The 23,305-nt window shown below is 47.9% G+C and overlaps 1 protein-coding gene across 2 annotated transcripts in view; it reads right to left on the reverse strand.

Annotated features, from left to right (window-relative positions):
• Positions 1-5,414: 5,414 nt before the first annotated feature.
• LOC111157597 (regulatory factor X4) overlaps positions 5,415-23,305 on the reverse strand; it is a 140,726-nt gene continuing 122,835 nt past the window's right edge. For both annotated transcript variants that reach the window (XM_022519144.1, XM_022519145.1), the window contains 3 exons: positions 16,039-16,201; positions 14,192-14,330; positions 5,415-5,804 (listed from right to left, as the gene is read on the reverse strand). In XM_022519144.1, coding sequence (XP_022374852.1) covers positions 5,532-5,804; positions 14,192-14,330; positions 16,039-16,201 — 575 coding nt within the window. In that variant the 3' untranslated portion in view covers positions 5,415-5,531. The remainder of the gene's footprint in view (positions 5,805-14,191; positions 14,331-16,038; positions 16,202-23,305) is intronic.

Below are 23,305 nucleotides of genomic sequence, written 5' to 3' on the forward strand. Positions count from 1 at the left end.
CCAGAACTTTTGAAACTCTTTTCAACCCCAGTAGGTTCTATTACCATGGTCAAGGTTGATTTAAAAACTGCACAAGCCAAAGGCGCTGAGGAGAGAGGCTGGCAGGGGTGAGGGGGTGGGGGGTGGTGTGGAGACAAAGGAGGAAGGAGGAAGAAGGCAAGAGTGTGGTTGTAGGAAGAGCATAGACGCTGGAGTGGGGCCGTTGTGTGTTCAGATCCCAGCCCTGCCACTTAACCGTGTGTGACTTTGGGCCTCGGTCTGTTCATCTGTACACAGAGACGATTACGCCACTGGCATTGCAAGGAGGTTGTGAGGGATGGAGACGGGCCATCTGATGATATGCCTGGCACAGAGCAGACCCCAAGAAATGGGGACCTCCATCCACAGAGGCAGACCCAATTCGGAGATGCGCCGCCTATCGCCCAGAGCGAGGGGAGGGGAGCGTGTTGTGGGGCTCCTCGCTTAGACTCACTTGCTTTGACTCATCTCACTTCTCGCCATTGATGGGGTCTGAGAGGCGCGGGACCGGACACTCGGGAGGTCAGCCCCAGTGGGAGCACAGTCTGGCAGTTCCCGAAGAATCCACTCTTCTCAGCTTCTCTCCGAGGCTCTTTCCCCCTCTCAGGAGGCCAGTCTCAATACCGAGCGGCAGCCCTGCAGCTGTTCCCAAGGCTGATTCTCTCACCCCTGCTGTCGCAGTCAGACCTCATCATTTCTCATCATCCTTCTCAAACAGCTGGTTTTAGCTCTTAGGCATTTATGATGGCGAAGGGAGGAATACGACTGGGGAGCCCTGTTTCTCCCGCCCACCACCTCTTTTCACCCACACTCCTTTCCTAGCAACAGCTCCTTTCTCAACTCTTGGGGCCCACGTCTTCTGTCGCACCTACACCAGCAGCAGCAAAATATGGGGGTGAGAAGGCTGGGGGGGGGCGCGAGGTGCAGGAGGAGGGCCGGGGGAAGAGCTTCAGGGAGGAGGCTGACGAAGCACAAAAGGTTCTGACCTCCTTGGAAGAAGAGGAAAGCACAGGGGCCGCGTCCAAGCAGGTTCAGCTTGGGAGGTTGCCAAGGAACTGAAGCAGAGAAGGTCCGGGTTAGGAGGGCAGGCGGCGGTAGGGAGGTGGGCTGGGCTGAAGGGCAAACCACACAGTGCCCTTAGGGGTAGCTTCGTCAGCTGCAGGGAACCCAGGCGGCCTAGATTATGGGGAGTGGCACCTTTCTCCACTCTGGACAGACTGGAACCCCGGGGTGTGCACTCAGGGAGTAGCAGTCCCCTGGATCTTAGAGCGTGGAGGTGGAAGGGCTTCTCAACCTGGGCTGCATATTAGAATTACCTGGGGAGCTTGAAAGCTGCTGGTGCTGTTGTTGGGGGCGGGGGGTTGGTGGGTTGTCACATTCCTGGCCAATTACTTACTGTGATAGGACGTATGCGTCAGTATTTTTAAAAACGTGGACAGGGTTAACTCCACTGGGCAGCCAGAGTTGAGAGCCGCTGAAGTCCAGGCCTACTTAGAGAAGGAATGTCCCTTCTATAGCATCTTCAGTGGGAGCGAGATTTAATCTTGGGGCTTCCTCACTTCGAAGCCAAGGAGGAGAGCCATCTTTTTCTCTTAAGCTTGCAGTGACAACGTGTTGCACATTTCCGGCTCTTGACTAAGTGTGAACTCTGTGCTTCAGGAGACCTACATCAAGCCCCTCCGCCCCACACACACATGCGCTTTTCCCTTTAATAAAGGGAGTATTTATACTATCCCTTCCCCAGCATTTACTTTTTTTTTTTAAATCTTGTGATTCTGCCTTTAAGACGTACAAGACGTTGGGACAAACAGCCCGTTTGTTTTTGCTCTTTCCATCGGCCGATTCGCTTCCGACCTTTTGATTGATGTCACTTTAAAGCAAGTGTGAAGGACAGAGCTGGAGGCAGGGGAAACAGCAGAAGACCGCAGTCCAGAGCCGTGGAAGAGGGGGGACTGGCTCTGAGGAAGGGGGTACGCCTCACTCAGTGGCGGGGGCAGGTTTCCGGCCCGGCTCATGGGCACGAACCCTGGGCTGTGTCTGAGCACCAGCTGGTGGAGCCGTCGCCTCTCTCTTGTGGCTCCCTCTCTGAGTCACTGCCCAGCTGCCAGTCCATTCTTTGTCTCCCCTGAGCTGTCTGCCCTCCGCACCCGGATCTGCCGGCCTTGCTCCATCAGCGCACAGGCCATAATCTTGAGTTGTTATAGTCCTAGAACCTGCCCACTTGAGGTCCTCAGTGAGGAGGTAATGCCTCCGAGGTCACGTGGTGGTGAAGCCAAGACTCCCTTTCAGATCTCTTTCCAAGATTTCAGTCCCTCTCCCCATTTGGGTTGGGCTTGCCCAATGGCACACATTTCTGATTGGTCTCTGACTGGGTTGCAATCTCAGAAGGGCCACAGATTCCCTTTCTTCCCAGACCTGGGGCACACGAGAGGCCTGACAAAGGGACACAGCAGGGTGGATGCCTAGGACACCACAGGCCTGCAGCGTGGGTGAGCCGTCCTGGCTGCTGTTCATGACTTCAGCCAGTTTCAAGCTGGCAGAGTCCTTTTCAGAAAGAGTCCTGAGGAGGGGAGTGTCCCTTTATTGCCAAGACTCCTCTGTTCTTCCTCTGACAAGTGACTGGCCCTACTCCCAGCTGCCAACCTTGCCCGTTCCCATTCTGGTCACTGGCGAGGAACCATCAGAGGGGAGAGAAGGTGCATTTGAGTCACGAGTTCACAGCAGCTGTTGTCTTTTCCTAATCAGATCCTTCTCAGTTCTGAAATGGAAGGTTTAGAACAATTGGGAACATGGGCAGTACACTCCACTCCCAAGAGCGGGCACCTTGCGTTCTGGAGAGAGCGCCCAGCAACCCCGTCCTCATGGAAAGCTGCGGTCTTCCTACAGCGCCGAACCCCATCCTCGGCTCTGCGGTGAGGAGGAGGCATGCGTTCTCTCCCCTGCAAAGTCGATGCAATGATCACTCTGTTCTCTGGGATTGGGCCCTTGTTGGTTGAGACGATCTCTGCCTCAAGATCTGTCCATTTAACGACCTTGGGGCTGTTACTTATGTGCAAGTGTTGTTCGTTATGTGCTACCTGGCCAGAAAATTTGGCAGATGCTTCATTTTTTTCGTGCTTGGTAAGTCCAATGTCAGACTGACTACATCCTTTCCTTTACGGAGCACTAGCTTTCTATTGTAAGAGAGCAACAGGCCTGGTTCTTCTCCGGTTCCTGTTACACGGTGACTAACTCTGACATTTTTTCTTCTTCACCCCCCCGCCTCCAGCGCTGCTTTCCTCAGACTGGGCCAACTAACACATCGTGGCCGAGAGATCAAACTAATTTACCTTCAGAGAGTGAAATCCAACATCTGCTTTCTTTTTGTTGAACAACACAGGGAAATATTTTTAAGGGATGCTATGTAAAATATATCATTTTAATCCTAAACTCATTTTTAGGTATAAATATGTTATGTAATGGCAAGTAAGACCTTGGCTTTAAAAATAAATCTTTCAACATGCAAATTGAGTTGTCAAATTCTCTTGCCTTTTAGTTAAAATAGTCACTTCTGCCATTTCTGGAAATCTGTGGCTCTCAATTTCTCATAGATCCTACTCTTTAATGTTTGGACAAAATAGTCATTTTGCCTCTGTATCCTCACTCCTCAGCCCTATCATTAAAATGAAGAGCTGGAGAAGAATTTGTTGAAACTTATTAAGTATTCAGTAATGTTACTGTTCTATCCCAGAAGTTTATTAGTAGTTAAAGCCCTGCGCTTGAAATACCTTTACACCCAGTGATCATTAAAGCATAATGAACTAAGTACCAGGGCACCTCTTCATGATGCTGGTATTGAAGAATAATATTCCCTATAAGACCTGCTCTTTGCTGACGCTAGCCATCGTGCAAACCTAAGCCAAATCCTTGTATGTAGAATTGGTCCCCTACAAACCCCCATTAGGCTATCAATGCTACATCAGTCAAGGACCGGATGTGTGGCCCATCAAACGGTAGTGATTGTTTTATGACAAGATGATGGGGGAAGTGGATAAGCACAATCAGATGAGGCCACCTAATTTTGCCTACTTCGACCCTAAGTGTTCACAATGCTATGTATTACTCTTTATTTCTCTCTCTCTCTCTGACACACACGCACACACAAATTGTCAAATGTCAAATGCAAAATGAAAATGAAGAAAGAGGTCATTTCAATACTTTTTATTTGAGTGTGAAACCATCCATATCTTGCACAACTGTACAGATAAAACTATTTCCATTTTAGCTGTAGACATGATTATCACACTGAGTGGTGTGATCAAAGATTTTATTTACAGAACAACTGCTAAAACATCCGATGTCATATTTCCATTTATTTCTTACCCATAGGGTAATAGGTCCACCATAATTGCTTGGTGCATTTTATAATACAGAAAGAAAACCTATGTTAATCTCTAACAAACCTCACAAATTGCTACAAATCTGACAGAAAAATGCCTACGAAAAAATTTTCCAAAAGTACAATACATTTTCTTATTTCCACACATACACAGTATAGTATAGGCTCAAAGGCACAGCTTTGAATTTTTTTTTTCTATCAAAGTGTCGGAAATTATTATGGTCTTATGAAGGAACCATGAAAGTCGTTTTCACACTTGGTGCTTGGTAAGTGAACGTTTGGTCCATCTGGTTTCACAAAGTTAATACAGCAGAGCTGAGTGTTATACTCAATACCATAAACCCACATTCTCACAGAATTTTAAAAACCCCTCTCCTGCCTTTTGCTGACACTAGCCATTGTGCAAACTTAGGACAAATACTTGTATGTAGAAGACCCGGTCCTCTACCAACCTCAATCAACTTAAGGCATACAGAACAGGCCTCTTCCTTCCCTCTAGACAGTGCTTACATTCCAAGACAATGCAGGTACTGGGAAAGACATGGGTGTAGTAACAGGGACTCTAGAGTTTTCCAGACACCAGCGTTTTGCTCTGGTGCTCCCGGAAGCAGTGATGGCACCACCAGGAAGAAGGGAGGCGTAGAACATACCTGACGGCTGTTCGTTGTACAGTAAGATGACTGACAGACGGCAAGGTGAATGCTCTTGGTAAATTATGTGCCCATCCAAGAACACAAACCAGACTCTGTCTCTAGTATCCATCAAGACTAATGAGCTTTTGTCAACAGGAAAATAAGTAGCTTATGGGGAGTGTTTGCCGACACAAAGCAAAGTCATGGAACAGAGGGAAAAGGCACAGATTGGCCTGCCCAAAATAGTGCTCTATAGAAACAGTCAAGTCTGGCTTGGCTACAGGAACCCAATCTCAAGAAGGACTTTCAGTGAGTCCTGTTTCTGAACTAAAGTTGATTCATTCCACACTGAATCCCAGACTCACGTTCATTAGGGAAATGGACACCTAGGAGTAGTCCATGAGTTATGATGTATAGAGATAACGTCTTCTGGGGGTGGGTTGTTGGGTTTATTATTATTAATAATTATTATTAATATTAAATATGGATTCCTGCAATAGCAGTCATTTAGCCCATCCTGTGGAGGCCTCTCCGTTGATGTAAGCAAAGCCAGGAAAGTGTTGCATGTGCTCGTACTCAGAATTCCTGCGCGTGGTCAGGGGTGTGTACATGTCACTAGAGTTTCCATACCTCGTGGAATGCACAGACGGGCTTGTGTAGCACGTGTTGGCTGTGGGCACCTCTGGCCATCGGGGGGTGACTGGGGTGGGATGCAGTCTGGGAGTACTGCTCATCAAACAGGGTTCCATCCGGGAAGTAGGGCTATTGAAAGGGTACTTGTTGAGGGGAAAGAAATTCCACAAAGTTAAACTTAGCTTGCAAGTTGCATATACACAATATTGGTCATGCTCACAGTTTAAGTTAATTTCTTAAGATGCTATTAATGAAAGTTGATAGGAAGGAAATCAGTGAACTTCTGAAAGATGGAACCTTCGTCTAGGAAGGAACCAACAGGAGAAATGCAAAGGATTTCATATCTACAGTTGGTGTTCACTCAAGTAAGAGTACTGATTTTGTGCTTGGAATCTAGAATATTTGGGGAAGTCAAATCCAAAAGAAGGAAGAGCCCCACTGGAGTACAGGTAGAGGGGTGTGTGTGTGTGTGTGTGTGTGTGTGTGTGTGTGTACAAGTAACAGCATGTCCAAACAGATACGGACATATGGAGGTATGGCTGTGAATTTTACCATTAGGGAGATGTGACAGGTCTCATTTCATCAACCCAAGAGAATACTACCACCAAGTAAAACACAGTGACATTATTAAAAATAGCATTTTACAGTTGAATTCAATTATGAACTGCAGCCTAAAAGCAGGCTTTTGGAGAGGAAGCAAGCCAACAGCTTCAAAGGTTATTATTAGTGTCTATCATTTAGAGAACATCTCTCTTTTTGGTTCACATTCACTGAAGTCCTGAAAGAGGCACAAAGTAGGAAATGGTGAATTGTCGGGCTTGGTGTGAATGTGGAGGAAGGAGTCGAGATAAGCCAATGGAGAGGGGATGGGAGGGGTGCTTTTGTGGAGGGCAGAAGAGGGGAAGTAGCTCTAGAAAGAACTGGGAATAAGAGAAGTGCTTCTTCCACATTCTTTTCTGTTTCCAAGACAGCTATGCAAATAAGCCCCTTTTAGAGGGGAGGAACTCCTGGCGCTTCAGGCTCCCTTCGAGAGCTCCAAGTTGCCGGCAGGTTCACACCCAGACTTCCTCCCTGGGCTACAGAAGGGCCACCCCAGCAAGGATGGGAGGCAGTCAACAAGGATGGCAAAGGCAGCGAATAGGGGAGAGAGAGTAAGTATGAATTCTTCTGCTCCCCATCTGTCTTCCCTGACAGTTGGAGAGTGGAGCCCCGAGGGATTAGGTAGGAGGGAGACAGACAGGCTGAAGCCGAGACAGCCTTGAGAAGGGATTCTGACAACAGTGGCTGCTCCCTTTAGTCAAGGGGGCCACACGGAACCATTCTGCTGCTTTGAGTGGGAGCCTGAGGAAGGCAGGGGCAGGTTGTTAGGCCCAAAGCATGCAGAGAGAAACAGTTACTCAGGGATCAAGAGAGACGGCTCCAACTCCTGGTAAGAAGGGTTTCTTTATATGGGAAAGCATGCCTTGTATTGAAACTGCAGCCACTTCCCAGCCCAAGAACAGGTCAGAGAGAGGGAGAAGAGTGGAGATGGGGTCTGGGAAGTCAAGGGAGAAGCACCCAGGGCTCTGAACGCATACCAAGGCTTTCATATCCCCGAATTGGATCAGAAACCCTTGAGTGCACTCCTGTGCCCAGTACAAGAATCTACATGGTCCTGTGTGTGTGGCAGCCATGGTGAAGCCTCAGGCCTGAGATCATAGTGGTACTTGACCTTGCCCAAGAAAACAAGATCCCAGGTATCACACAGGTAATGTTAATATTATTACAAAACAGTCTTGCATTTTCCCCAAAAGATTGCTTCCCCCTCCTGATAGTCTCCTAAGTAAGCTCCCTACATGCATGTCACCTTGGCTCATGGTGCTCTCCCTGGCCCAGAGGCCCCCTCTCCCATCTGTGGCATGCTAGGCTGGTTCCCCTCTCAGGGAATTTGGTCCTACCTGTTCCCGCTGCCTAGAACTTGTTTCCAGCCCTAGCCCCAGGCTCCTTGCATCACCTGCCTTTTGAACCTCCTTCAGATCTCAGCACAAACATCATCTCCTCAGAGACTTTTCTGGACATCCTATCTCAGGATGCTAAATGCTCCACGCTCTGCCTCTCAGGTCAGGCCCTTACCATCCTGCTTGTTAGCTGTCTCTTTCCACTGCTTTCTATTCATAAACTCCTGGCTGGGCTTCGCCATGTTCACTACCATATTCCCAATATCTGGAATGATGCCGGGCATCCCAGCAGCTATCTGGCAACCGAACACCAGGGTGTTACCACTAGAAAGCAGCTCAGGGATCACATACTCCAGGCCGTGTATGCACATGAGAGCCCCAGGACCCAGGAGGTGAAGCACCCTGCCCACAGCCACCGGCAGGCTAACGTGAGGCTAGCACGGAAACCCAGGGCTGGGGTAGCGTGTCCCCCCACATCGCTGTGGCACAAACTAGGCATAACCAGCCATGACTGAATCACGTGAGAGAGGAAGACATGCCTGTTTTGGAACACGCCCCATTATACCTTAATGTCTCTGTCCCTCTTGCTTTAAGCCCCCTCCTCTAAGACCCCCTGGGGTCTTAGAGCGCTGACCAGACCTCTTCCTGCTCATTCTGACAGAACCTGCCTTGGCTTGGCCTGTGTAGGTAAAATGTCGCCATATGGACTTATGGAGCCTCTTTCCCATAGAACCCAAGAGAGTGTGGCTTTTGTGCCTAATCCAGGACCCTAGATGCAGCTGTGCCCAGGGGTGGTGTCACAGGCTCAAAAGCGTAATTGCCTGGAAATGAGACTGGCTCAAAATATCTCTAATGGGACAATAAAATCCTGTTACCACAGAATCCAGCATGGAAAAATCTGTCCCGTTAGGTCAGCTAATTGCAAATGAGTCAGTGACTCGTTTTCCCCGTGGTGAAGAGACCATTGAAAGATGAGAGGCTGAAGTGCCCGCTGCCTCAGCCTGGTGATTAAAGCCACCAATGAAGCTTCTATTCAGTCTGGCGGGAGCGGCTGAGGCCGGCCTGTGGCACCCGCCTCACCTTTCACACTTTACATCCGGTTTCGTTCGGGGTCCTCAAGCATGCTGGGCACAAACCCTGGGGTCCAGAGAGCTCTGCCCAGAATAAAGGAGCTTTTTGTTGAGGGCCCATAACAGGAAGTTACCATTTGCTGGCTTAAATTACACGCTGTGGTCACTGATGTTAAGCTGGGGAGAAGTCCCCAGTCCCCGCCCGGTGAGAGAGGGGTGCGAGGGGGGCTTGTGGGCACATGTGCGTGCATGTGCGCGTGCATCAGGAGTCCGACTTTCTGTCAGGTGGCCATCCCAGCTGTGATTGATTCTGGGCCTCTCTGGAATCACATTAGGAAGTTCTATTTTGAGAAACAAGTCCCCACCCCAAGGCTGACTCGATGGTCCTGCACATGAAGAGGGAAGAATGAGCCCTTTATCCCGGACCCTCAGCAAATGGGCTGCTCCTTGAGCAAGGGGTGAAAGGTGGCCTAGTCAGAAGCACAAACTGTTTTCCTATGAAAGGCGGCTCTCACACCGCACCGAGTTTCTGCCAGTGGGCCTGCCCCTGGGCAGGCTTCCTCTTAGCCTCTTCTGGAAGAGGATGTAGCTCCCCCCGCCCCCCCCAAATCTTGGCCAGACAAGCCACATCCGCTGAGCTTTTAGGGTCTGGATTAAATGAGTTAATACACATGAAACACTTAGAACTCCCACATAGTAAGTTTTCAAAATGTGTTAGCTGTTACTAGTATTCTTCTTTGCATCATAGGATCATGATCTGTTAATGATAGAAGAGCCTTAGTGACAGACCATCTGGTCCTACCTCTCCTTCCACAGATGCAGGAACTGAGGTCAAGAAAGGGGACACGATCTGCTTGAGGTCACAGAGCAACTTAGTACCAGAGTGAGGAGCCATTCATTCATTTTGTTTCATGGACAGATACTTAACTGAACACCTGCTAAAAGCCACATCTATTCTGAGCCCTGGGGATATAATAGCCGGGAAGAAAAGATATGGTCCCTGTCTCCGTAGAGCTAGTAGAGCGAAAGAAATAGATATTCTTCAATTACACAGTTGGTGTCACGAAAGATGATCTACACAAATAGTGTTACCCATGAGCCAGGCCCTGTTCCAATCTTTATCAACTCACTTAACCCTCACAACCCTGATAAGTATGTACTACGATCCTCCCCATTTTTCAGATAAGGGAATTGATTAGAGGCAGAGCTGGGATTTGAACCCAGGATGCTGGCTCTGCAGTCAGAGATCTTCCACTACCCTGGCTGATTGACTTTTCTCCCCTTTGGCTCAGGGGAACGCCCTAAGCAGAATGGCCCTGGGCAGGGCGGGGCCACTGGAGATTCTGTGAGAGCTGTGGGATTGGCTGGCAAGGCCTGGCCTTGACCATGCAGATGAGGGCTAAAGCACAGCTTTCTAGTCCACGCTAGGGGAATTTCTAGCCCTCCAGCTTCTAGTTGATCAAATGGCTTTTGGGCTTCAGGGCCCAGTGCACATTCATCGCCGCTGAGGGGGGGCAGAAGTTCCACAAATGTGTGTTGAATGAGGCTCAGAAATCTTTTGCAGCCACAGATTTGGTCTGGTTGGTTTTCCCTGTTTGGTTGGGCATGGGAATGGGGCACCTGGGAAGAGGCAACCAAGACCATCCCTCGTTCACTTAGTTGGATGTGAACAAGTATGGCATAGTCGCTAGTCACAAGAAGGGTGTTTTTCTGAAATCGTTCAAGCCTTACAGTGTGAAACCTCCTTCATCGGGACTCACTAATTCAGAAACTATGAGAATTCAAGCAGGACTGGAGGTCTATGTTTGTTATTACCCAAGAGGAAAGCGTGTGTTGTGCAAATAACTAGTACAGATAAGGGCACACACATACTCCAGTTCGAAAACCAAATGGGGGGGGGTGCCCGGGGGGCTCAGTGGGTTAAAGCCTCTGCCTTCTGCTCAGGTCGTGATCCCGGGATCCTGGGATCGAGCCCTGCGTCGGGCTCTCTGCTCAGCGGGAAGCCTGCTTCCCCCCTCTCTCTGTCTGTCTCTCTGCCTACTTGTGATCTCTGTCTGTCAAATAAATAAATAAAATATTTAAAAAACAACAACAACAACAAAAAAGAAGTGGGTTCTGATTATTCCGAGCATACACCCGCTGGGGCTGGGACGCAGGATGGCGGCACTTCCCGGACACACTGCATTCGTCCTGAAGACGGGCGTTCATTTGCCAAGATTGGTTTCAGTTACTCTAGTGCTGATGACCACCTGCGTTCTTTAACCGTGTTCTATAATTGTGGTTTTTCTCCAGTTCAGACTGATCTTTTCCCCAGTGAGTCTGATATAATGAAGTGTGATATTCAGTACTTAGGTACTAATCAGCCCTGCAGTGGGTTTTCCCCTCTATGCTCAAGGTTAAACCAGAGTACCACAGGAAGAAAGAAAGAGGGAGTCTAGGGTATGGGATTCTTCTCTTTGGTCCCTTGAAACTGACTGGGAATAGTTGTAGTAACTTCTTGAATTCGCATCTACCCTCCAAAAACACATTGGGGGTAGTGTGCATGGCCCTGGGCTTGGGGTTCAGAGCTGAAGAATTTGCATTTGAGTCTGCTTTGCTACTTACTGGATGCATAAGCTGGGGCAAATTACCTTATGAGGCCATCTCCTCATCTTTAGAAACTGGAGAAAAATGCCTTCTTCCCCAGGTTGCTATGAGAATTAAGTGAGTCTGTGTATTTGCAAGTGTCTAAAACAGGGCTTGATGCATATATGTTAATGAAAAAACAAAGGATTCTTTGTGTTGTACTGGCCACACCCCCCCCAATCAACCCGGGTAGAGAGGTGATATAATTAACTTCTCACCCCACTTAACAAATGGAGGCTAAGGCATAACCCTTCCAGCACAGAGTGTGAGTGTGGGGTGGGGGTCAGAGGTTGTCAAAAGGCCTTGTCAGAGGGGCGGAGGGCATGGTGCTGCCCAACCCTGTCACCTCTCACCCCTCATCTGGATTCAAAGGGCTCCTCCATGGGCTTTCAATTAGTCCTTGGTCCTTTGATTAAGAGCTGCTATTAAATGATAGTGTTCCGTTCCGGGACTTCTGTGGCTTCCAGAGTGGAGGCTGCAGACCTATCTTTGATCACCAGGGGCCACACGGGCCTTTAGGAGACCCTGGTTTCTCTTTATGGCCATGGCTTTAAAGATATCACCCCTAAAATTTCACGAGTAAGGATGAGGGAGGGAAGAAAGAGGGAGGACAATGACGGGCACTGCGGCTTAGGACTTGAGCTTGATCTGGCCACTGCTGCTTAGATGACTGTCTCCTACTGGAGCCTGAGCTCTCCAAGGGCAGGTGCGCTTCTGTCCCTTTCTCCACTGTCTGATCAGGGACTGGCACCCGCTTGCCACACAGCAAGCATCCCACAGTCATTTGAGGAATGAATGAATGAATGAGTGAGTGAGTAAAGGCCCACGTGAGCTGCTTCTGTTCAGTGTGAGCCGGCCTCAGAGCAGCTCGGAGGTATTTTGCAGATCACAGTGAGGAGCACAGACTCTGCTCCCAAGGGAAGCAGGACCTCAGGAGCCAGCTTCTCTGCATGACGCAGTTGGGAGACCTATAATGAATGCCCCGGGTGATGGTTTAGTGGAATCAACTTCTTGGCTTGTTTGGGGATTATACTGGGGCTTCCCTTGGTACTGCAGATGGAAATCAAAACAGAGACCTGTTTGCCCTGAGCGCCCATGTATTGTGGATACAGGCTCCTCAGTGCCTCCCCTCTGAGGCTGGTCCTCGGGCTAGCAGCTGATGCAATCCCGGCCTCCGCCCTCGCTCGGGTCCTGCCATCTCTCTTCTAGACTCCCACAAGCGCTCCGCAGCAGAGCTCCCTGCCTGTACTGGGCCCCTTTCCAGTTTATCCTGAGTACTCCCCGCCTCAAGCAGCGCTCCCATCCTGCCTGCCTGGCTGCGAGCCCCCCAGCAGCATGGAGTGAGGGTCCTCTGCACTCCCGTTGCTTGTGTTGCCTCACTTCCTGTCTCACTGGTTCCAGAAACTCTTAGTGAATGCCGGCACAGGAGAGGGGGCAGAGGGCCACGTGTAGGAGCTTAGACACACGGGGTCACACTGCCTGGGTTCAGATCCTCAGGCAGGAGGTTCTGCACAAATTACCGTGACGATGTGTAAAGTGCTCAGGATGGTGCCCAGCCCATGACAAGTGTTCAGTCAGAGGTAGCTGTGGCTCTCGACAGGTGCCAGGGCCTGTGACCCAAGGACACTAGACTTATTTTTTGGCCTTTGAGTTGCTCTGGGGTCTCCTGCAGGAGTCAGAGAAGTCAGTGATGATAACAGAGTGTGAGGAGGGTTGCCGACAGAGGCGCTATGTGAGTCTAGAGCAGTGGGACCTCATAGGTCCTGGAGGAAGGAAGGGCTGGTGACAGGAGGTGCTGCAGAGACAAGTGCGGCTCCTGAACAACACGCAAAAGTCTGGAGAAAGAAAGTCCTACCCTGGGAGAGGAGCATCTGTGAACCGCACAGGGGTTGGCATGGCTGGAGGAAATGGGAGTGGGGTGGCTGGTCAGCCACAGAGCAGGCAAAAGCCAGATGGTAACAAGTCATAAGAGATATGCCAAGACACGTTATAAGGTAACATGTCATAAGAGACAAGAGAACTGAACGTGACTCTGAATGCGATGACAAGAAAAGAGTATTAATGGCCCGTCGGGTTTTTTCCAAAAGACTCCTCCAGCTGCAGTCTAGAGGATGGACCAGAGAGGGGGCAGGTTCAGTGACCCAGAGACCGGTGGGAGGATTTTGTCACCATCTAGCTTAGCCCCGAGCTGAGGCAAGGACAGTGCGGGGTGCATAGCTGTTAAGGACGTAGAATTGAACAGAACTGGAGACCAGCCGCCTCTGAAGCCAGAGCAGTGTCTTAGACAAGCAGAGGGCCCAACACTGGTGTTAGAGGTGCAACCACAAGTTGCATTCACCACAGGCCACAGAGGGTTGGTTTGGTTTGTTAGACGAGCGAAGAGCCAAAGGAAGTGTGTGGCTTGAGAATAATCTGATAAAGGGTTCATTTCAGGAACATTCTTCTGGTGAGGGTGTGTGTGTGGATCAGACTGGAAAGGAAAAGACATGAGACCCAGAGACCAGTTAGAATGCTGCCAGGTGACAGTCCTGACAGGACTCGATGAGGGCCGACACCAGCAAGATGGCTGACAGAGATCCTGTGTGTGGGCGGCTGCCTGAGACAGGGCAGCAGACACGGTGGCTGACTGGATCCTGGGATTAGAGAGGATGGAACCAAAGACAGGTGGTGTGCACCCACGTGGCAAGAGGGAGTGGAGCCTGAACAGTGGCCGAGCACCCACTTCAGTGGGCAGCCACCAAAAGGTGGACGTGACCCTGAGGAAAGGATCCTCCCCTCTCCTTGGTGACAGACACATGTGGTATACAGAAGGTACCTATTAACTGTGTTAAATTGACTAGACCTGCCACCAAGTGCCTCGAGGCCTGGGCGGGCCAGCAAGCAGGACCGTGGACTCACCTGTGCGGAGCTCCTGTGGTAAGGGGCGTAGTGCAGCGGGCCAGAGATGGCCGTGTCGTGGGGGAGGGCCGGGTACTGGCTCTGCATGGGGGGAGGATGCTGGCTGCCATAGCTCCCATAGTTGTAGCTTCCCGTGTATCTGAAACGCAGGAAACACAGTGAAGAGTGGGAGTCAGGATGGGGATGGCGGATCACTTTCATGCCTCCAAAAATCAACCTCATCTTTTTTTCTTTCCTTTTTGTTCTTCTTTCTTCTTTTCCATTTTTCTCCTTCTTTTTGGTTCTTACCATCGCCCCCTGTTGTGAGTTTAAACTCCCAGGCTGATTTTCCTTCTCTCCTCGGCACACCTCCCTTACCACTCGGAGTGCGCTCAGGGAATGAAAGCCAGCCCAGAGCAAAACATAATTAGGGACGGAAATTTCTACTCCTGTTCTGTTGGAAAGCCCCATATTATAGCCTGAAGTCAAATAGGAAAGAAAGAAGAAATTACTTGGGGATTTATGTTTCGTATCGTCCAGGCCTTTGCTTGCCCGCAGTGGGGCAGGGTGTTGTATGTGAGCTTGCCCCATGGGGGATGCATCATGGGCCGCTCACTCAGGTGCCAGAGAACCTGCCTCCGCCCCTTTTTAGCTGTGCGACCCTTGGGCAACCCATAGTCTTGTTTCTCACTTGTGTAAAAATGCTGAACCTGGTTATCCTGAGGGTCAGATATGTGAAAACCCTCTATAAGATAAAAGTCCTATGAAATACAGGATATTCTTATCACTGTTCTTCTTAATAACATCTTCTCAGCAAAAACACGGACCGAAGACCACATGGGTGTTTCTTCTGCCATTGCCCCAGAATCAAAAGGCTTCCTGAAACCATTTTCAAAGTCTGTTCTAAAGATGTGGAAAGATGTTCTAAGAGGTCCCCTGAGAAAATAAAGGTCAGGGGGACCTGACCCTGGGGACAGATCTTGGAGTCGGTCAGCCAGCAGCCAGGCCGACGTCCAGCCTCGGGGTTGGCGTCTTGCTGCGTTTTGCTGGGCCACCATGTGGACGACACCTGAGGGGGCCTCCTCCCGTGTCCCCCACAGCTGCTCAGCTGGAAACGCCTCCCAGTACCCGTGTGGCAGAGTCTTGCCTTCTTGAGAATAAGGGTCCTTTTTAATGTCACGTGGTTTTCAGATGACTGCACATTAGACATTCTAGGATTCGTGTCTTTTGATGAAGACACTGCATGATGACAAGAAGCTCCTCTGCTTCAGGTAACACTTCTTAATGGATTTGTGGTTCATTCATCACAGCAACAACATTTTTTTTCCCCAACAGAGATTTGGGGAAAAAATGGGCAAAACCGATGACTTATTTCTTTGGGCACAAAGCACCAATAGAACCCCTGGGGGTTCCCTGAGCCTCCTTAACAACTGCCGCTGTCCAGAGACCTTCAGCCCTCAGGTGGGGAAGCCCTCCTCTAATCCAGTCACAGGAGGCCTAAGCCTACCACAAGGCTCTACTGCCTGGGCAAACTGCTGGAAGGGGGTCTTCTGCTGGGGCTCTGAAGCAGAAGAGAGGGAAGAATACAGGCTTTGGATGTGACAGGACAGATGCTCAGTCTGGGCCCTGCATCTATCAGCTGTGTGACCCCGAGGGACTGAACTTGAGCCATCATCTCAGTTTCCGCATCTGGGAAATGGGCTTGCTAATGCCCACTACCAGGGCCCCGTGGGGACTGCAAGAGTCTGTTATACTCAGGGTGGTGCTGAGTGCCTGCAGAGGACAGCACTCCTCCTGCCCTTTGAGAAAACAGCTGCTAAATGACCCCAAATGTAGAAGTCCAGTGGCATCTCAGGCAGGTCACCTACCCGTGCTCCTCTCTGTGCGGATAAACTGGTATCCTGTGTGCGACGGAGGAAGAAGGCACATGGGGACTCCTCATACAGGGCAGCTGTTGGGAGTTTTCCGCTGGGGACCCTGCCGCCGTTGTCACCGTATAGGTCAGAGACCACGTGTATGACTGCATTGCTCCTGCAGAGACAAATTAAGATGTGTAAGTCACTCACGCAGTTCCTCCATGCCCCATTCTTAGAACACTTTAGTGGCCTCCTCCCATACTCTTTAAGCTGAAAGTCAAAATCTTTACAGAGCATGTGTCTCTGTCCTAGCTGACCTCATGAGAAGCATCCCCTACCCCCACCTTTGTTCTCTCTGATCTAGCCACAATAGATTTCTTTCATTTTTTTCCCCAGAGAACCACAACTCCCAGCACCACAGGGCCTTTGCACATGCTCTTTCTGCTGCCTGAAACTGTATTCTTCCCTTAGTTTCCACTCATTCCTCATATCTCAATAGAGAGAAGCTGTCTCCTAACCCCAGACGGAGTCTGATCCCCTACCTCACTATAGTCTTTCGTGGTGTCTACGATAATTTGTCATCTTATCCCCATTCATGAATGTGATTTACTTAATGCTTATCCCCCCTCAACTAGAAGCTCCATGAGGATAGGGGCCTTGTCCATTTTGGCCCCTGTTGGTACCCTGGTGCTTGATACAGAGGCTGGTGGCCCAAAATTTTTCAAAATTCAAAATTCAAAATTCAAAAAACATTTTAAAAAGAAGAAAAGGGAGAGGAAAGAGGGGAGGAAGGAGAGAGGACAAAAGAAAGCTCAGAGAAGCACAGCTAAGTAACTTCTCAACACTCAACTAACCAGGTGTCAGAGAGCCAACAAACTGCTCTAAGCAGCCCTAAGTAGATTATTGGGCTCTGCCTGCCCAGGTCTTTTTGAAGATTATTAGACAGTGACCTTCACGGTGACCTATTCCATACATATTACTAATTCCATTAATTTACTTTTTAATTGGATACCTTTAAAGTGCTAGGGGTTGGGAAGGGAAATTGACAAACTTTAAAACCCTCAAGATGCTTAAGAATTTTATGAGATGGTTAGACTATAAAAACGGTAATTTAAGAAATCACTAAATGATACACTTGTCGATTTCTGATAAATTTCAAAATGTTGATCAGTGGAAATAATGAAACCTATTGTAGGAGACGGGGGGGACTAGAATTGAACGGCCCCTTGCAGGCACAGGGAAAATTGAAGAACTGGTTATGGGAGGCCATTCTTAAGGGGAAGTAAAACTTGGTGCTTTAGTTCTGTTTTCTGCAGCAGATCTTTTCTATCCTAACATCCCTGAGGGAAGCTGAAGGAATGGTTTTCATTGAAGAATGCGGTCCCTTCCGTCCCAAGGACTTCGCAAATAGCACACAAGTAGCCACACTGGCGTGGAGCAGGTGGAAGGAGGAGTTGGTGGGCCAGCCCTTTGCCAATTACAGACAGGTTCACTGAGGGATACTCTGGAAGGCAAGTGAAAATGGAGTCCGACTTTGAACATATTTGTTTATTATTAAAAGAACTCTGTATTGAACTCTGTTGTAAACCGGAAAATCTTTCAGAATGCAAATAGCGCCCATTTTAAATGAAGGGACAAAGGCTTATTCCAAAAGCATGAAGGACACACCATTTATTGAACATCTAATATGGTCCAGGCACTGTGCTAAGTGCCTTATACCCTTAAAATAAATACTACCCCCACTTCACAGAAGAGGAAATGGAAGGTTAAATCTGAAAGAATGTAAAAGAGCTCATAGGAATACAAAGGATTCAAGAAAATCATGCAAATGTGGGAGTGAACAAAGAAATTAAAACTGGAGCGAAACAGGAGTGAGGCTAAACGTGTCTAATCTAACTCTTCGTAGAGGTGGGCCTTAACCTGGGCTCAGAGATTTTCTAGGAAACAAGGCCACAGGGAAACCTGACAAGTTGGAAGCCATAAGATAGCAAACAAGCTGCTCAGGAGTCACCTGTCCTTAGAGTTAAAATCAAACAGGAATTTCTTTCAGATGTCCCCATAAAAGACAACTGGGACTTGCCCAACAGGGTCCCCCACAACACCCTTACAGTGGACTCCATGCTTGATTCTCAGGACTGTTCCTTAGGTCCGCCCTTCAGGCTAGTGGCGTCACACTCAAGTCCAGTTCAGGGAAACTCAGATTGTTAACTTGCCCGAGGTCCCCGTGGGTGGGACCAGTGGGGTTCTGAACCCCAGTCTGGCATAGGCTTTTCATTCTCTCTACCCACTGCCTCTCCGCTCTGGGGTCTAGTCCCGCTGAGTACTGGCTGGAAGATCTCGGGCAAGCCTCTGAAATTTTCTTTCATCATCTGTAAACCAGGCATGATAATAGCTATTTTGCAGAACTGTGGTGAGCGGTAACTGACATGAGCTTGGCACGTGGGAGGCTCTTGATGATATTCACGCGCTCTTCCCTGTGAATTCACTAGGAATTCTTGTCCTGGACATTCTTAAAGTAGAGATTTCTCTATGTCCCATTTCAGATGACATGGAAGAAAGACACTTTTCTTGGGTCAGAGTCTGTCCCCAGGGATGAAATGTGAACAGCAGCAGAAATTGAGCTAATTACACCAAACTTCTAAATGTGTTTTTTTTTATAAAATCATACATGTTCTTATTCACCAGGGTGGCTAAAAGTACCCCTTCCTGGTTTGCATGTGTACATCGTATACAAGGAGATAATGACTCTAGCAGGCTGTTAGGCATCATTTATAGCAGCTGCAAGGAGACTGGAAAGACAAAATTCCAAAATGATCATGCCCCAGAAGACTGGATTATGCCTGATTGCCCTCCTCTATATTTTGTGCTTCATATGAAATTATATTACTGTTATAATTTTTAAAAGGATCCTTTTTATTAAAACAGGTTATCTCTAGGCAGTGGGATTGAGGAAGGCTTTAAAACATTTCTTCATTTTGTTTATCTGTATTTTTTTAGAATGAATGTACACTACCTCTGTGAAAAGAAAAACATTATTAACGTATACTAAACAAATTTTACAATTGGAGATAGAATTGGAGAGGGGTGGGAAGTACAGGGGAACAATGAACCAGCCACAGCAAGCAAGTAATTAACCCTTCAAGCCCCTGGGACCTGGGCAGAGCACTGTGAGGTCAGTGGGCATTTAAAGGAGGCAGCCAAGGAAGCCAAAAGATTTTCTCTTTTTCCACCCCACCCAGCAATAAGAAGACACAGTGGTGATAATAGCCATCACCTGAAGGAATGCAGTGGAAGTTACTTTTGTCTGAGCCCCTGGAGTGGAGCAACTGTTCCTTATTCATCTCTGTATCCCCAGCAGAGGGCCTGCCCAATAGTAGGTGTTCAGTAAATCTTCGTTTCATCGAAGTTGCTGTTGAAGGAGTACATGCTGCTAGAAATAGATGTTATCAAACAAAAAGCTAGTGGAACTCTTGGAAAAATGGGCTCCTGTGGTCTGGGAAACAAAACCCCTAGATGGCCATGTGCCAGCCATCGAACAGACCCACTCAAGCAGGCTTTAGCAGAGTAACACCTACTGGCTCGGGTGAGAAACCCTTTTTGCCTGGGGCCTAGAAAAGAACACCCCTTACATTTCCTGTCCTATCAGTGGGGCCTCCAGTGAGAACGGCTGCCGCTGCTCTTTTCAGGAAACTAATAAAAGAAAATGTGTGTGGTTCACAGTTTGTGCTTAATTTTTAAGACTGCTCTCATGCTTTTTATTTTTTGGCAAGACAACAACAAACCTTCACTATGTGCCTAATTCCCACATCTTTCTCTTATTCTTCCCTCCCTACACACTTATCCTTAGTTAAAAGTCCGAGGATTGTGGAGAAAATCCCCTGGGCTTTGAGAATCAATAAAGATCCCAAAAGACCCAAGAATCCTATAAAGATAAGTTTTGTCCATGTTCTAGTATTAAAACTGTGGGAGAGGAAGATTTTCTTTCCTTCCCATCCCCAACAAAATGTTTTTCTTCCCTGAGTTTTTGTTACTGTTGTCGTTTTTCCTGGAGGGGGTTTTAAACAGAGGCTAGGAAGTGGGCTTGGAATAAAACAGGCAGTCAGGAATAACCTGTTGAATAAATGAAGGAATGAATGATTAATCATCCAACATAAACTAGACCTCAAGCTCCTTTCTTTTTAATACACGAACTCACTGAATTTTGGCAATAACCTTTTGAGGTAGGTGGTATTACCTCCTTTTCGCAGGTGAGACAATTGTGGCCTGAGACTCAATCAGATTTGAACCCAGATCCCGCCCAACTCCAAAGCCTTTCCACAACAGCAGCGGCTTCTCACAGTTGAATGTGCCTTTGAATCCCCGGAGATCTTGTTAAGAGGCAGATTCTGATTCAGCAGGTTGGGAGCTGAGCCAGCAATTCTGCATTTATAACAAGCTTCTAAATGATGGTAATGCTCTTGGTCCGTGGACCACACTCTGAGTCGCAAGGTTCTCTAAGTCACTGTCTCCTGTCACGCACACTGTGTGTAGCGGGCCCATCAAGATCAAAGTTTGTAAGGATCTGGTACAGAATTGAGAAAATTCAGGCTACTTTTCAGGCTACCTGGCCGTAGCCTTCCTTCAGATCTTGAACTAAACTGTTTGAACCTTTTCCCCCTGCAAGGATTCTATGAACCATCACAGATGTTGCTCAGGTTTTGATCTAACCTAAGCCTTTTGTTAGTACCTTCCTGAGAAATAAGCTCCCTTAAGTATGTCTAGATTCCGGAGCTGCCTAGACAGTAGCCACAGGCCACAGATGGCTCTTTAAATTTAAACTAATTAAAACAAAATACGATAAAAAAAAAATTCAGTTCCTTAATTGCACTAGCCACCTTTCAAGTACTCAGTAGCCCTGTGTGCTCAGCATCTACTGCTTTGGACAGCTCAGATTAAAAAAAAAAGTTGCCATTATCGCAGAAAATTCTGTTTGAACGGTGTCCTCTTACAGCATTTGCTACGAAGCAAACATTTGGTATAACCTTCAACACTGAGACAGGAAAAGACTTCATAGGTATATTTACCCCACCGGCTACCCACCCTCCAGGGAACAGTGCTTAAGGAGAATACTTGCTCAAGTTGAAAACCTCAACTGTTCGGGTGACTGTATCAGTAGCTCCCTGGCCAAAATCTCATTGACAGAGCTGACGGGGATCCTTTCCCAGAGAGAGATGCTGGTTCGGCATCTGGACCTGCCTCCCTCCCCAGCTTCCCCTGCTGCCACTTTCCGCTTATGTAGCCACAGCAGTCAGTCCTCACGGCGACAGGCTCTTCTTTGCTTCAGGCCTGGGCCCATGCTGTTCCCCATGACCTAGAATGATCTTTCCCTCTCCCCAGACTTTATGTGGCTGACCCTTTCTGATATTCCGGGGCTTGGATAAATGCTACCTCCTCGGAGAGGCCTCCTCTGACCATTTCCTAGCACACTCTCATTCTCGTTATGAGCGTTTGAAATGGTTTATTGACCTGGTAGTTTACTTCTGTATTGAATCCCCTTACCCACTAGGATTTAAGTATCACGAAGGCGGCACCTCTGCCTGTTCTTATCACTCTGTGCCCCCAGGACACCACACAGATTAGGCCTAGAAGAAGTCAACAGGAGAATGAACGAGCAACTCCAGAGGCCTCAGCACCAAGCCAAGACCTGATGAAGTGAAGTCAAGAAGAGATTCAACAATTTGTTTTCAGGCCCAGCTTATGTTTCCTAATTCCATTCCTTTCGATAGAGGAAGCAGCAGGGCTGGAGGAGGAGGCCTTCACTGGCAGGGACAACTCGAGGATGTGTCAGTGAGTCATCATGGGCTCTGGGGCGGGGCCGCGATGGCCCCCGTGGCCCACTCCTTTTAGCTCCCCTCGGAATAACTGAGCTTTTGTTATTTGGAAAGAGTAGGGGCCAGTTAGCTTTGTTACATCCTCAACCGGCGGAGAGAAAATGCAGCTGGGCAGGCCAGATGTTCTACAGCTCAGGCCATTTGTAAGGAATCTGCCTTTATTTCTATAGGGATCCTAGAATCTCAGTGATTTAATTTGCCGGTTTTGTGGCACAGGGAAACCATGGTGGGAAGGTGAAAACATGCGTTTAATAGTTAACTTTTATTGTCATTGCTAAAGGAGGGAATACTTCAAATGACATCATAAACCAGGTCTTCGAGCCCTTCCGAGGCCTCAGTGGGATGGAGTGGGAGCTTTACGGTTTGCGTTAAATGACATTAAAGAATTGCAGCCCAATGTCATGTTAAGTGGGCTGGTCGGTTTGGCACCGCCTGCCACGCTCCTGAGGAGGAAAAGAGCCAGTTTCCCTTAACAAAAATGAAGGTTTCTGACCTTTGCTAGGCCAAGAGTGAGGCTGCAAGCTCACAAAGTTAGGGAAGAAAACAGATAAATGGGTTAGATTTTTACCTTGTGGAAATCTGTTGAAATGGAATCCTTTAACCAGTCACCTATCATAGCCTTGCCATGGACTTGAACGTGCCCAATCAAAATCAGCCAGTATCGGGTTCCATGTTAGGTGCCCCATATCCTTTCCTTTCACTTTCTTCCACACCCCCCTCCACCCCTTTAAAAACAATTAATGAAAACAGTCCTAAGAAAGCATATTTAGAAATACATGTAGGTACGGACATAGAACGACACAAAGCCATAGATAAGCAGAGTGGCTGTTTTCCTAGTAAGTCATAACTCATTATCTATAATAAAGGACTTTGTATTCACTAGAGCTTGTACCAAAGGATGCCAAGAGATTATGTGCAATGAATTAATTTTCTCTTTGTGCTCACCAAGCAGACATAATACTGTTCTCTTTTTCACAGCTGAAAAATGGGGAAGTGTCCATCAAAAGTGAGACATTGATATGTGGAAGAATTGCAGACACCTGATTGGCCTTGACTCTGACTCGAACTTGATAATATGTACAACATCTGAGTGATGATATCCAGGAAATGCGAGAGACCCAGCAAAATAAATAGGTCATTTAAAATTTCACTTAACGTATTCGTAAACTGTTTTTAGCAGGGGTGGTTTGTTTTGTTTAATTTTCCCCACTTCTTTATTTCTTACTTTCTGGTTTGGGTCTTTTTTTAAAAATGCTTTTTCTTTTTTTTTAATTGTTAATCACTTCAGATACTTTCTGGAAAGTCATGGTATATAAATCAGCCAGTAATTTTAAGACGAAAATAAAAATTAACTGGGCATAAAGACCATATGTTGAGTTAACAAAAAAAAAAAAAAAAAAAAAAAAAAA

The sequence above is a fragment of the Enhydra lutris genome, unplaced genomic scaffold, assembly GCF_002288905.1.
Source record: "Enhydra lutris kenyoni isolate GAN:26980312 unplaced genomic scaffold, ASM228890v2 scaffoldscaffold55, whole genome shotgun sequence".
In the NCBI taxonomy this organism is placed as follows: domain Eukaryota; kingdom Metazoa; phylum Chordata; class Mammalia; order Carnivora; family Mustelidae; genus Enhydra; species Enhydra lutris.